The 14,501-nt window shown below is 37.2% G+C and overlaps 1 protein-coding gene across 2 annotated transcripts in view; it reads right to left on the reverse strand.

The window, feature by feature from the left end:
• pacs1a (phosphofurin acidic cluster sorting protein 1a) overlaps positions 1-14,501 on the reverse strand; it is a 32,416-nt gene that overhangs the window by 2,824 nt on the left and 15,091 nt on the right. For both annotated transcript variants that reach the window (XM_051093404.1, XM_051093403.1), the window contains exons 8-23: positions 14,346-14,405; positions 13,970-14,130; positions 13,587-13,680; positions 11,602-11,685; positions 11,374-11,486; positions 10,949-11,081; positions 7,841-7,945; positions 7,550-7,656; positions 7,209-7,363; positions 7,021-7,131; positions 6,789-6,903; positions 6,665-6,707; positions 5,828-5,870; positions 3,804-3,945; positions 3,445-3,674; positions 3,107-3,226 (exon numbers count right to left, since the gene is read on the reverse strand). In XM_051093404.1, coding sequence (XP_050949361.1) covers positions 3,107-3,226; positions 3,445-3,674; positions 3,804-3,945; positions 5,828-5,870; positions 6,665-6,707; positions 6,789-6,903; positions 7,021-7,131; positions 7,209-7,363; positions 7,550-7,656; positions 7,841-7,945; positions 10,949-11,081; positions 11,374-11,486; positions 11,602-11,685; positions 13,587-13,680; positions 13,970-14,130; positions 14,346-14,405 — 1,816 coding nt within the window. The remainder of the gene's footprint in view (positions 1-3,106; positions 3,227-3,444; positions 3,675-3,803; positions 3,946-5,827; positions 5,871-6,664; positions 6,708-6,788; positions 6,904-7,020; positions 7,132-7,208; positions 7,364-7,549; positions 7,657-7,840; positions 7,946-10,948; positions 11,082-11,373; positions 11,487-11,601; positions 11,686-13,586; positions 13,681-13,969; positions 14,131-14,345; positions 14,406-14,501) is intronic.

The following is a 14,501-nucleotide window of genomic DNA, read 5'->3' on the forward strand; positions in this document are numbered from 1 at the left end:
TTGAACTTCCAAAATGCAGCTTCAAACGATCCCAACCGAGGAAGAAAGGTCTTTTCTAGCGAAACCCATCCCGTGCTCTCCCTCAACTTCGAAATCGTCCTATATCACCGTTTTACCTTTTTTGTTAAGGGTGTTTGATGATCTTTGCATGTTCACTTTGCAAAGACTGGGTTGGAACTTCTGCAGCGATGTAGGATGATGTTGAAATGATTTTTGAAGTTGAGGGAGAAAATACGATTGGAGTTTTTCAACATACCCTAACTGTCTTAAGCTAGAATACACAGAGTTCAGGGAGAGAAAGGCAAGATGAGCATTTGAGATTTTTTTTTTTTTTTTTGCTAGATAAGACCCTTCTTTCTCAGCTGGGATCGTTTACAACCACATTTGGGATCGTTTGAAGCCGCATTTAAACTGAATTTTAAAAGTTCAAAATCGGGTCACTGTATCAGTCCATTATATGGAGAAAAATGCTGAAATGTTTTCCTTAAACTATTTATTTACAACTGAAGAAAGAAAAACATGATCATCTTGGATGACAAGGGAGGTAAGTACATCATATGTGAATCTTTTGTTTTGGAAGTGGACTTCTCCTTTAAGTAAAAGACAAAACTACAGCAGTAGTACTATAAATGAAACTAAACAAAATTACTGTCATCACTCAAAATACTCTGTGCTAAAGGACATCATTATTATCTACTGTAAAGTTACAGCAGTAATTTAGCAAACAAATGTTAGAAAACATTGTTTTGTAATACGCTAAGAGGAAGCTAGGGCACATAACACAACCCTTATGAAAATTAAAACCAAAATCCATGGTTACTATAGTTAAACCATGGTAACCACAAATGAACCATAGTCAACAACACCTGGTCATAATGTGACACTTTAAATTGAACAAATAAAATTGTTACTGCAAATAGAATATAACGAGGTGGTTGTTTTGCAACAAGGTGGAGACAGTTCTGTTCACAACAGTCAATGGTTGATGGGAAAAGTGACGGGTACAAGAAAATTAGTGAAAAAAAAAATCAAACATGCACAAAGTGAGATGCAGAGAGATAAAAAAAAAAAAAAAAAAAAATGAAAAGACTAAAAAGGAAAATGGAACTAAAGGTGCAGTTCAAGAGGGAGCCTTTTTCTTGTTTTGCATGGCCCCAGCCTAAGGTTTTAAACATTTATTTAATTGTTAATTTATTGTTTAATTTATTTAATTAAACATTTATTTAAATGTGATGGCCATACAAAAAAATGGTTTCAGGACAACTCTAATTTGTTGTGGGATGGCCTGGAGTTTGAGATTTCCCAGCCTGAAATTTTGTCCCAGTCCACCCCTGTTCTACATGGTGGTTGTTTAGCCTTGATACATTCATTAACTAACAAATTTTAATTGTAAGTTATTTTATATTAATGTGTCAATATGAGGTGAGGTCCAGTTACCAGCGTGACACTAAAACAGGTAGTAGTAATGGATACTTTTGGATACTCAAGTACATGTCTGAGCCCATACTTTACTTTAACTTAAATAAAAAAGTGTAGTCAGTACTCCTACTTTTACCAAAGTATTTTTAAACATGAGTATCTGTACTTCTACTTGAGTGTAGGATGTGTGTACTTTTGCCATCTCTGCCCCACGTCATCCAAGATGTTCATGTCTATCTTTCTTCAGTCGAAATCAAGGTTAAGGAAAACATTTCAGGATTTTTCTCCATATAGTGAACTTCAATGTTGGCCAATGGTTTGAAGGTCCAAATAGGTTGTTTGCACATGACATTGCTGTGGCGCAAAATGCAGCTGGAGGGCAGGAAGTGATTTTTCTCTATAGGACGCACTACCAGAAATTCAAAATGTCTATGTTTTGCATTGTTTATGAATGCTCAAATCGGTCAAACTGAGAAACCAAGAAACTGACTGAAAAGCACAGGAAAAAGTGGCTTGTAAACTAGGGAAGCAACAATACAGTTAGTCCACGCTTCAATCCGTACCTCGGTTTTCAGTTAATAAACTTTCTAAATTTTCTAATATCTTGCCACTTCAGTGTGGTGTATTTTTGCATCAAATTAACTAAATACTCCCGTAAACCTCTGCAGCGTGGTTTAGTATATGTCTGCTTAACTTTTCTTTTGAGAGGTATTATTTTTTCAATTTTTATGCAAAATAGAATGAGTTTCATTCATACTTGATGTTTATATCCAAACTATGATACCAGTATTTCTGTGCTAAGAATGACTATAACACAAAAATGATTCTGGGTAGTTGAGAAGACTCTGTGTCAGCGGCAATGCGAACACAGATTTGAATGTTCCAGTAAAACTTTTCAAAGGTTTAATAGACATGGGCAAATCATTGTCATTTAGAAATAAGATTGCATGGGTGTTTGAATAGAGATTGCAGCCTTTTAACGATTAATCATGCAGCTCTAGTGGACCCCCATCGCAAAGCAAGTGCAAGATGAGCATTTGTGGTTAAAAAGTATACATTTTTATATATATATCCTTGGCCGGGATCATGCCCTTTGAAGCTGCAGTGAAACTGCAATTTGGACCTTCAACCTGTTGATCCTCATTGTAGAAAAATCCTGGAATGTTTTCCTCAAAAACCTTTATTTCTTTTCGACTAAAGAAAGTCATGAACATCTTTGATGACATGGGGGTGAGTAAATTATCAGAAAATTTTATTTATGAAGTGAACTAATCCTTTAAACATGAATTCTGACTAATTTCAAACATTAATTGCCAAAATTAATATAAAATATAATGCATTTTACTTTATTTCTAAGTCACTAGTCAAATAAACAAATGTGTGACGGCTCATGTGGACAAAACAAATTCTAAAATTCTTGTTCATTTTCATTTGAACCTCTCAATCAATAAATACACTGAAAATTTACTTTGGAAAATGAAAACTTAACGCCAGGGGTCTCAAGACCTTTCAGAGCAATGAACACCAAAGATGCCAATGTTCATGTTAGTCGTCATATATCTTGGTCTTAACTGACTGCTCAAATTTAGAATATTTGGGTATCATTTTTGGATAACAGAAATCCCATTATTTGTAATGTGTGAACCTCTTAAACAAAAAAACAGAGAAACAAACAGAAAATCTCTACCTCTTAGACTGGTTTGTTGATTCTTGGCAGAGCAAATGAGTCTGGTGATGCCTTCAATGACCTGACTCTTTGACTCTGTGTCTCTCTCTTTTGGCTTCTTCCCCAGGAAGATGGTCGGGACTGAAGACAGACAACGTGAGTAAATATAGTTGATAAAGTATACAGTATACATTTGGAGAGCAAAAACAATAGTAGCACTAGAGCTACAAAAAAGGGTAGAGAGCAAGAGAGAAAATGTCAAATGAAATTGCAGGGCTAGAAAACACTGTATGGGTCACGAAAACACCAAGTGATCTTTAGCAAATGGATAATTGTGTAAATCTAATGGACCGTCTCACCTTTCTTGTTCTTCTCCTTGGTCACCACAGTCATGGACATGGTGTTAGAGCCAGTCAGTAGCTCAAAGGAGCCAGGCAGTCGGCAAACCTGCAAGGATCTGAACGCACACCTCAAAGTGATCTTGCCCGTGTCTCTCCGCTCTCCATCTTTGCGCTTCTCAGCCCCTGAGGACACCCAGTAATCCACCTGCAGCCCAATGGCATCCATACCATGAGACATGCTGGGGCTCCTAGATAACACAATCAGTTTGACCAGGTTTTTACCAGGCAAGCATTTTTAAAGAGATAACAGCTGTAAGCTCAAGCAATGTGAGAAACAGCAGAGCGGTGCAGATTTCTGTACAATATTGTACACAAACCCAAGAGCAGCCAGTCCGCTTAGTGATGGTGATGGAGGAGGCGTTGCAGAATCTTTCATCATCCCAGTGGGAGATCCATGAGCCGGTGGAGACGTCGATGGAACTGCCAAACTCAAAGCCAAACCCTCTTCGCAATCTCCACCTACATCGAGTTAAATATTTGGGGAAAAAGCAAAACTAATGTTAAAATGCATAGCAAAGTGAGGAGAATTTCTTTCTTTCTCTTTTTTTTTTTGTTTTTTTTTTAAATTGTACATACACAGGGCTCAAAATTAACTTTTTACTTGGTAGCACCAAATGAATATTAAGGTTGCATTGAATACAACTACACAACCTATAGCCTACAGCCTAGATATATGTCATGTAGCCTAATTTGAGCACATTGGGGAGTCGCTCTCTGAACGTGGGGTATTAAAATTGCTTTTGAATGCGCGCGCACATTTTACTTTAGGTTTCCTTTTAACGATGGCGCTAAACTCTCGGCGGTGTTGAGCGTGCATTCTACAATACAACACATTAATTTAACAAAACAATTTGAAAGTAGGGGGATTTTGAAAATTGTGTCCCCAGTGGAAATTACGCCCCTGCGTGAGTGAAACTCTGAAGCTGAGTTGTCATTTGATGTGAATGTATGCCGCGATGTACAGTATATTGAGACAGAGGTGCCAGAATTGCGTCTGACAGAATGTGCGCTGTAGCATGAAATATAGTATATAGAAATATAGTAATATAGTATAGCAAAGTTTTGTGAAGAAATGAAAACAAGTCGCACCACAACAATTTCTCGCACTCGCACAAATGCTTCCAAATATATTTTGAGGTCGCGCAGATTAAATTTTGGGAGCATATGCGACCAAAATGGTCGCAATTTCAAGCCCTGATACATTTTAAGACTTGTATGGCTTAATATAATGTAAATAATGTCTCTCACTAAAAGATGTAGTAGAAAACCCGTGAAAGATTTGTTATTTTTAAAAAATCCACATCGTTTTATACATATTTTAGACTATGTGGGGGCGCCATTATTTCAATGACAAGAAATAGTTGCACTCTGTGATGTACTGTTGCTATTTTTACTGCAAAACAACTTGGAACAGGCCTACACAACCCAGAAAATAAAATATTGATACAATGACCACAGCTACTGAAAGAGCTTACAGATGCCATACCATCGATATTTCCCCACAAGTCGTCTAAATGCATCCGGATATTGAGTGAAATCTGCGAGAGAAACTCCTTCAGTGGCTGCGGCGTCATGACAAGCTTTGGCATGTTTATATCCTGCCAGGATGGCATCTAGCGTTTCTTGTCTCTGCCTTTTGTAAGCTCTTTCAGTTGTTGTGGTCTACTAAAAGCCTCAAAAGCGTCAGGGCTAAAGTGGACAAAACAAAGATGCAGGTGTCTAGGAAGTTTCATTCATCCATTGGCATCTCGTTCGTTTCTCCTCTTCCTATCTCTAGGAAAGCAGTGAAGACTTACATCACTTCTCTTGTTGCACTTCGACTGAAAATTACAGCCAAAAGCCACACAAGTTGCCGCCTGTAGCTCACAGAGTTCAACCATTTGACATCATCAAAATAATGGCGCCCCCCATAGTCCAAAATATGTATAAAACAATGAGGATTTTTTGAATAACGCAAATCATGGGTTTTCTACAACATATTTGAGTAAGAGACATAATTTATGTTATATTAACTCATACAAGTCTTAATACCTGGGGTTCCCCCTTCAAGTGGACTTTTCAGAGTCTTTTAGAGGTGGCATGAATGTGATGTAATTACCCTTGCTGCTACATAATGATCTAATAATTAACTATACATTTTTTAAAAACATGTGGTAAAATTTATTATATAAATACAAATCTAAATGTGCATTTTATGTGTTTAGATTGGCTAAAAAGAACCAAGTTAGAGCTCTTGGAGAATCAGACTACACTTGTTGAGCTGTCTGGTTCTTTGTTCTCAACCCTAATTACTGGTGGATTTTTGTGGATAGATGCAACAAAAAAAAAAACATTTACAAACCTAAAGATCCTGGGCTGGGCTCTACCAATCCCACCTTAACAACCTGTTGTGAGAAATAATGAAATATGAATCTATTGAAATTTGGAATGTGTTGCAATACAAGTTTACTGTATAAAGTTTGGGGTCAGTAAGTTTTTTTTGCATTAAACTCATCAACAGTGACAGTAAAGACATTTATAAAGTTACAAAAGATTTCTATTCCAAATAAATGACTTTTAAAGGGACAGTTCACCCCAAAAATGAAAATTCTGTCATTATTTACTCACCCTCTCATTGTTCCAAACGCCTAAGACCTTAAACCAAAGACCTTCGGAACACAAAATAAGCTTTCTGACCTTGCATAGACAGCAACACAACTACCACGTTCAAGGCCCAGAAAGGTAGTAGGGACATCAATAAAATAGTCCATGAGACATCAGTGGTTCAACCTTAATTTTATAAAGCTACAAGAATACTTTTTGTGCACAAAAAAATAACTTTTCAGCAATTTCATCATTTGCAAGAGCACCATGAAGCATTGCGAACATGCATCGATTGACATGGAAGAGAAGAAATTGTTGAATAAAATCAATATTTTTGTTTTCTTTGCACACAAAAAGTATTCTCATAGCTTTAAAATAATAAATAAAATTACAGTTTGTAACAAATTACAAAATTACTGATGTCACATGGACTATTAAGACACTAAATAATTTGTGGTATGAAGATGAACAAAGGTCTTACAAGTTTGGAACAACATGAGATTGAGTAATTATTGACAGAATTTTCATTTTTTGTTGGACTATGCCTTTAAAAGCTTTTGAGCAGTAGTGTAACAGTGTAACAAAATGTACTTACACCCACAAATGGAACAAAATTTTGGTAGGAATCGTCATCTTGCCTAGAAGAATAAAGTAAAAAAAATAAAAATACAAATCAAATCTATATGAAATGATGGGGTTATGGAAATCATCTCACTCACGTCTTGTTTTTGCATGTCAGCATCGCCTCAGCAATGGGAAGCTGATGAGTAACCGTAGCTCCGTTGATGTATTGTAGAATTCGTTCGGCCACATCCACAAAGTCAGCAGAGGAAGCTGAAGAGATACAAGAACAAATGGTCAATACGAAGAGCTGGAAAGAGCTGCATATCTGCTTTGAGATGACACATGAAAAACAACCTTTAGAGGAGTTAAACAAATTCAGTTATTTACCCGGCTGAGGAGGCTCTGTGCGGCTGAAAAACTCTCGCCATGAGCTGTCCAGGAAGGAAGAACTGTAGCGATTGTCCAGAGAACCCAGGTGTTTGGCCACAGGGTGAGAGCCTGTGGAGATGCTCACATGATACAGCCTGCATTTTTTGATGCACTTGATTGATTTCTGTTTAGAAATCTATACGCACCTATAGGCACCACAAGGAACTTCATGTGGCTGAGCCAGTCGGACATCTTATTGGCGAGCTGAGAGACGTAGAATCTCAAGACGGCTCCTAAATAGCTCTGACCTCCAACCGCTACCACCTTAACCGGTTTGGGCATGATGGAGTTACAGTTGCAGCTGTGAGAATAAAGAGGGACAATGAAGAGATGTACGTCACTACAGTGCAAACACTATTTACATGCTACAATCTCTGATCAACAATGCGATTCATACTGACAAGCAGATCTGAGATCTGACCGCTAGTCATCACTGTCGATTCACATTTGTGTTTATTATCACTGACTCCACCATAGTTACACTTACAATTTCTGTATGCGTGTGAGCAGGGCGGAAAGAACGGCCTGGATTTCTGATCCGGAGCAGGTGCAGACCACCGGCAGCTTCTGGGCCTGCAGCAGCTCAGCCACATACTGCAAAAACACACACGGTGTCAGATTTCTCTACTCCAGAGTGGATAAAAACATCAGTATGCACTAAGATACTGACATAGCACAGATGTTCAACTTCAAACTCAAGCAGTTATTAAACACAAGAATGGCTGTGTTCTATATAGGGTGGTCAGGCACACAGGAAGTGAAATAAACTGGTATTTACGTGTCCTTGCCAATCGCTGCCATTGATAAGGATAAGGCTTTCAGGAAGAGTGCTGTCAGACAGCAGGATCTGGTTGAGCTGGTCGTACACTATCTTTCTCGGCATCTACAGATAAACAACAAAAAAAAAAAAACATGACTGAAAACATCTTGTTCACCTTCATTTTCTCAGACTAGCATTTTAAGCATTTTGGTGCAGTGTATAATTTCTGGTGTTAGGTAATATTTACGTCTTTTACCTACCTTCACAGAAGTAGGTAAAAGATAATGTAGCTTTTAAAAAACTTGAACAGCTCTTGAATCACTGATTCATTCATTTGGTTCATTCTTGCAAGGCGTATTTTATGATGATTGTTTTTAGCAAAATTCAATTAAATGCTGATATATATTTATTATTAGGTGTTTGCCTCAGCTTTATGGGCCATTCAGATATTGGTATACATACAGAGTTGGTGCAAACTGCTGTCCCGCGACCAAAAAAACACATTTAAAAAGCATTTAAGAATTCAAATCTTAACGGTTTACTAAGATGATTTGTTTATCTATTAAAATCACAATACTATTTAAAATATCAGTAATCTTAATATATATAAAATTCACATTTATTGGGTACTTTTTTTAAATATCTTTTTAATTATTATTATATACATTTTTTTTAATTAATTATTATTATTTTTTTTTTTTACAAAAATTAAGTTGACTATTTATTTTTATACATTCTCTTTGTAAATTAGTAAACTTTATGTTAAAAAAAAAAAATCTGCATTTTCAAGTCACTAACAAAACTAACAAAAAGTGTTTTAAGCCAATTGGCTGAGACTGATTTTAACTACACCCCTACAATTATGAACCAAAAAATTTTCCTGTATTACTCTCTCTTATGTCTACATGGTGAGTCGATAGGCCCCATCATTTTGAGGTAAATGTGATTTTTCAAACTATGAAAAATCTGTAATCATTTTTCTATAATGAAACACTTTTTTATTAGGAGTTATTCCATAACATTTAGTCTTTATGTGTGTACAACTGTTCCGAATTGTTTTAGCCAACCATGTGCTGATTAGCATCTCTGAGCTAGCTTCAAAAATATCTAACATTGTCACTACTGAAACAGTCATGATTGAAACATTGGTGAAGTTTCGGTAGTGACATTTTTGTTTTTTTGGGTGTTATGCCATAAAATTGCTACTACCGTAACAGTCACAAACGTAACATGTCATCATTGTTTCAGTAGTGACAAAAGGAATCACATAATTCTAAAAACAAAATTTTAGTACAGTTATGCAAATTGTTTAGTATTTTAGTATGCTTTAATAGTGTTTTAGTATGTGGGTTAAAATTCTGTCGCTACCAAAACATTACTGTCACTATCAAAAATGTGCAGTCACGACCAAAACACTGGGTGTTTTGTCAAAAATAAAGTATATTGAATTATCAACAAAGATATTATGATAGTTTTTGGTTCAATGTATATTCAAACTAATGAATCCTTAAGTTTGAAATCAGTATGATCAACCTTTTGCCTTTTACAAAGAAAAACTGGATTCAAAATACAACAAATCTCATAAATCAAACTGGAAATAGTTAAAATTGTATTTGTTTATTGATTTACCCCTAAAAACTTTAATAAATAGAAAAAATATATATATTTACAAGGAAGATGTGAGCAAAATCTTATCGATTACTAGTACATGGCAGACCTAGTAATTATATATTACTGCGTTTCGGTAGTAACAAATTTGGGGAGCAAAAAAATATTCCAAAATTCAATGAGTATTAACAACACAAATACTAGAAATGTGTACTTTGGATATTATACAATTTCCACACATACAACATTTGTGGAAAAAAACATGTTTTTCAAGATGCTTCAAAATTTGAGCCAATTCTGTAGAATGGCCCATATATATTTTTACTGATTTTATTAGTTGTTATTCAATGTATGCCACTGTTCAAAAGTCTGGAGTCAGTAAGATTTTGTTTTTAAAGTCATATTTATGGTCTTTTATACCTTTAATGGACAGGACAGTAGAAAGCAGATGGCATTGGATGGAGAGAGGAAAGCGGGATTGGCAAGGGACCTCGAAACGGGAATCGAACTTGTGTCGCCATGTACACAGTTGCGCTATATATCAGTGCACTAACAATCCCGCTTGGATATTGGCACCAACAGTAAGATTTGTTTTTAAAGAAATTATTACTTTCATTCAGCAATGGTGACCAAACCAGTTCCCAAACTAGACCACTCCCAACAAACAGTTTGACAAACAGACAGGCCCATTCTAACAGTGTTGCCAAGTCCACGGTTTTCCAGGGGACCCCCCTCGAAACACGATTGGGATAGTTCTGAGTCACAATTGGGTGGGTTTTCGAAAACCTGGCAAACCTGCACCGTAAGCTAATGACATGAGTTGAATCAGAAGTTAATATGTTGAATCTCCAACTCTTCAGGAAATCAATTACGAATAGCACTGAAAAACAGTCATCTCTGCACATTAAACTGGGATAAGAGAAAGTACTTTAACAGTGAAAAAATAAACACTTCACCTTTAAGGGCTCTCGTATTCTGGATGACTCAAGCGGCTATTTTGGTCTCAGGAACCGAACGGTTTCTCACAAACATTTGACAAAGAGCAGCAGCGGAGATAGTGAGCAACAAAAATATGTTTGTAAACTGTATCAGAATTTTAATAAACCGCAGGGTGGATTAAAAACGGCACTTCATCACAATGGCCCTTGAGTATGTTTTGACACCTCTGCACAAAAGGGAACGGCCATATGAGCCAGGTGTTGAATCATGGCAGATCTAGTACAGAGTTACATAAGGAGAATTATCGCCCACTCTCTCTCTCTCTCTCTCTCTCTCTCTCTCCTTCCTCTAGCATCACACCCACTCCTCCCGCTCGCTAATCCTCACGCACGGCCCAAATGAATCACCATATTCTCCGCTTTGCCCTCTCACACGCACACAAACACACAATTTCCTGAGCAAATAGCCCTTGGGGGTTTATCGATTCTGCTGAGCTTCAGTCAGATCAACTTGAGAAGGGTGAGGCGGCTGTTCTTGGCTAAGTGCTAGCTCTGTGTGTGTGTGTGTGGAGGTTGTTACCTGAGGGGTGAGGCTGAGCTCGGGTGATCTCTCGCTGTCCGAGCTGTTGGTGCGTTCGCTGAGCGGTTTGGACAGCTGTCTCTCTTTCATAGGGGTCCCTCGTCTCTGTTTGGGGGTGTGACTGCCATCCAGTCTGGGGAGAATTGCACAGCTGCTTTTATTTATTTGCTACACACTCCATTTCATATCATCTAAAAAAAGCAACAATCCTATTTAAGAGTATAATTACATGCACTGTAGCTGACTACGTACATAGTTTGCGGATAGAACAGATTAGGAGTGGGCGACCAAAATATCACGGTATGAATAATTTTATATCATGCTGTAACTGTGCATATAACAATATTGTTCATTTTACAGGAAACTGAAATCTTGACAATACCTTGTTTTCATCTTTAAATACACATTTTATGTGAAAAACCAACCTGGGGGATGGCATGTTAGTGCTATTGCTTCTCTGTGGGGTCCGGGGCCTCTCTGCCACTGATAAAGTGATGCTAGGGGTCCCATCAGCAATCACCTCCACTTCATTGAGTTCCTATAGCATTAACCTCTCAATAAATACTAGCTCATGAGCTCACAGAGGATAAGGTTTTACAGGTTTTACTACAGACCCAAAAAAGGGGCGGATAAAGAGGCGCGACCAGTCTTACCAATGTGTCCATCTCTGAGAAAGCATCGTCCATGTGTGCACTGGGGGAACGCTGGAATTTACTAGACAAAGTCTGCTCGGCCCTCTTCAGAAGAAAGAATGGATAGGGAAAGAGAAAGAAATTTCAATAAATGAGACATACAGTGGCCTTAAAGGGACAGTTCACTGAAAAATTTAAATTACCCCATGATTTACTCACCCTCAAGCCATCCTAGATGTATATGACTTTATTCTTTCAGAGGAATACAACTGGAGTTATATTAATAAATGTCTGGCTCTTTTAAGTTTTGTAATGGCAGTGAATGGGTGTTGAGATTTTGAAGTCCAATAAAGTGCATCCATCCATCATAAAAAGTACTCCACACACCTTCTAAAATGAATTGATGTGTTTGTGTAAGAAAAACATACATATTTAAAATTTTATAAACCATAATCTCTAGTTTCCGCCAACTGTCATATGCGCATACACGAGAGTGGCGTTCCTGCGGATGACGTAGGACGTAGGCATAGTGTAAACTCCGGTGAGAATATACTAGTCTCGCGAGAAACAGCAAAGGAAAACCAGTCTTCTCTTGGCTTATATCAAAATTCTCCACCATTATTCTTTACAAATCCTCATTTTGTACTTCTATATTCATGACCGGTGTTTTGTTTTGCTCTGCACTTCTGCGTTCATCACTGCATTCACTAGGGGTGTGCGATATATATCATCTATGATAATATTGTAATTGTTGTTTAAACAATATGCAATTTGATATTATCAAGCATATTGCAAAAACCAAACAAAAACACATCCAGAGTGTGCAGGCATACACTATGGATATAGGTTAGACTGCTGCGCGTTCACATTTAAAGTTCATAATTTCACTGTGTGATTTTGTCTATTAAAATACATTTAGAATTTGCCCAAAATTCAAGATAAGGGGGAAAAAATTCCCCCGTGTGACTTTAATATGTCTTTTATATTTATATAATCTAACATAGTTGATATCACACAAAGAGTGGCATTTTCCTAAAATATCAGCATGATTGCAAATGTGATATTGATTTGATAAACAGATCAATAAAGTTAATACTACGTGACATACATTTTGGACACAATAGTTCTTGTTTTTGCTGTATTTTGACAAAGAAAATAGCTCCAAACAAACAGAACTGTTTTGCTTACTGAATCAATGTGCTGTTTGAACAAATCAGTTGAATCAATGACTCATTGACTCACTCATGCAGCGATTCGCCGCCACCTACTGGCAATTGTTTGTATTTAAAGTACATTTTCCCTTTTTCCCCCCAAATCATTTCAAATATCAGTATTCAACGTCTTTTTTAAACATCAAAACATTTTGCATTAGTTACTGCAGGTTAAATGCATACATGCCCTGTGTAAATGCATTTAAATGCCACTTCAGATGCAGATTCTCTGCCACCTCCACATTCCAAACACAGATTTTGCTAATACTGATTTCATTTGATAGGTAAAAGCCCTATAGCGTCTCACTATTTGAATTTATTAATTAAATTTACGAATTTGACACAAAAGATGATGCATTTAATCAGGTTAGGAGAAAACTGTCCTTCTAAAGGTAAAAATAACTTATTTATTAACTTTATTAAAAATAAAGTTTTAAATATGCATATCTGTGTTACACAAACGCATCGATTCACTTCAGAAGGCCTTTATTAACACTCCGAAGCTGTGTGGAGTACTTTTTATGATGGATGGATGCACTTCAATGGACTTCAAAATCTCAACACCCATTCACTTCCATTATAAAGCCTGGAAAAGCCAGGACATCTTTTAACTAAACTCCGATTGTATTCATCTGAAAGTAAAAAGTCATATACACCTAAGATGTCTTGAGGATGAGTAAATGATAAGGTGGTTTTCATTTTTAAGTGAACTATCCCTTTAAGAGCAGCAGTAATAAGGCAAAGCAAAGCTAAATTGCAGTGCTGAAATAAGGTCTCTCTCTAAATGATACTCACAGTACTCAGCTTGTCTTTGCTGTGGCTGCACCTGCTATTCAAGCTACCAAACTCCGTCTGAGAGCTGGACTGTGAAATGCCTTCAAAAAATGGCCTGAAACACGCACACAAAGCCAGGGTCAGAAGTAGAAAATTGAGGTGTAGGCAGTTTGCCCACTCAGTGTGTGACTAAAAAAGCTTTTTATGTCCCTGCATTTAGAGTGAAATATGCTGCTGGTACATTATATGCAATATATTCTGGAATCTTTTGCAACACCACCACCACATTTACTGGCTGCCTCCTCCATTATTTAATCACATTTGTGTAATGCAGAGCAATTTTACTAAATCGATATCTGAAAGTGGGTGCCATAAGTATAAACATTAGCTAGTGAATGCAGTACCGGAGTTTGGGTTTGGGGGTGCTGATAATACTATCCGTTTCCTCCATGTCTGGGCCGCTGTCACTGGGGTTGTACATCTCAAGACTGTCATAGAGCTCATCCAGATCCTCTTCCACATCCCGGATCTGCTCTTGGGACACATGATCCAAACCAAAGCCCACCTGCATGCAAAATATTACCCATTGATTAGAGGCAAACAATATACTCCTATCATTTATTGGCAAGTATTGGAGTTTAGAGAATTTAATCATTGATGCTTTGACACAGGAAGTTTATTGTGCACCCTCATTTACCCTATTTTTACACTGGTATTGAGAATGGTTGGGAAAATACCTCTGGCGGTGAACGGGTGAATTTATAGACAGGCTGTAATTACCTCATCGGACACTTTGAACCATTTCACCAAAGCCATAAGCTTCTGTTTGATGTTTGGTTGCTGGATTTAAAACACAAACACCTTGTTAGACAGAAACCGGGGGAGTCATAAGCAACAATAGCAAACAGACACAAATTAACAGCGTATCTGGCTGAG

The sequence above is a fragment of the Labeo rohita genome, chromosome 21, assembly GCF_022985175.1.
Source record: "Labeo rohita strain BAU-BD-2019 chromosome 21, IGBB_LRoh.1.0, whole genome shotgun sequence".
Taxonomy (NCBI): Eukaryota; Metazoa; Chordata; class Actinopteri; order Cypriniformes; family Cyprinidae; genus Labeo; species Labeo rohita.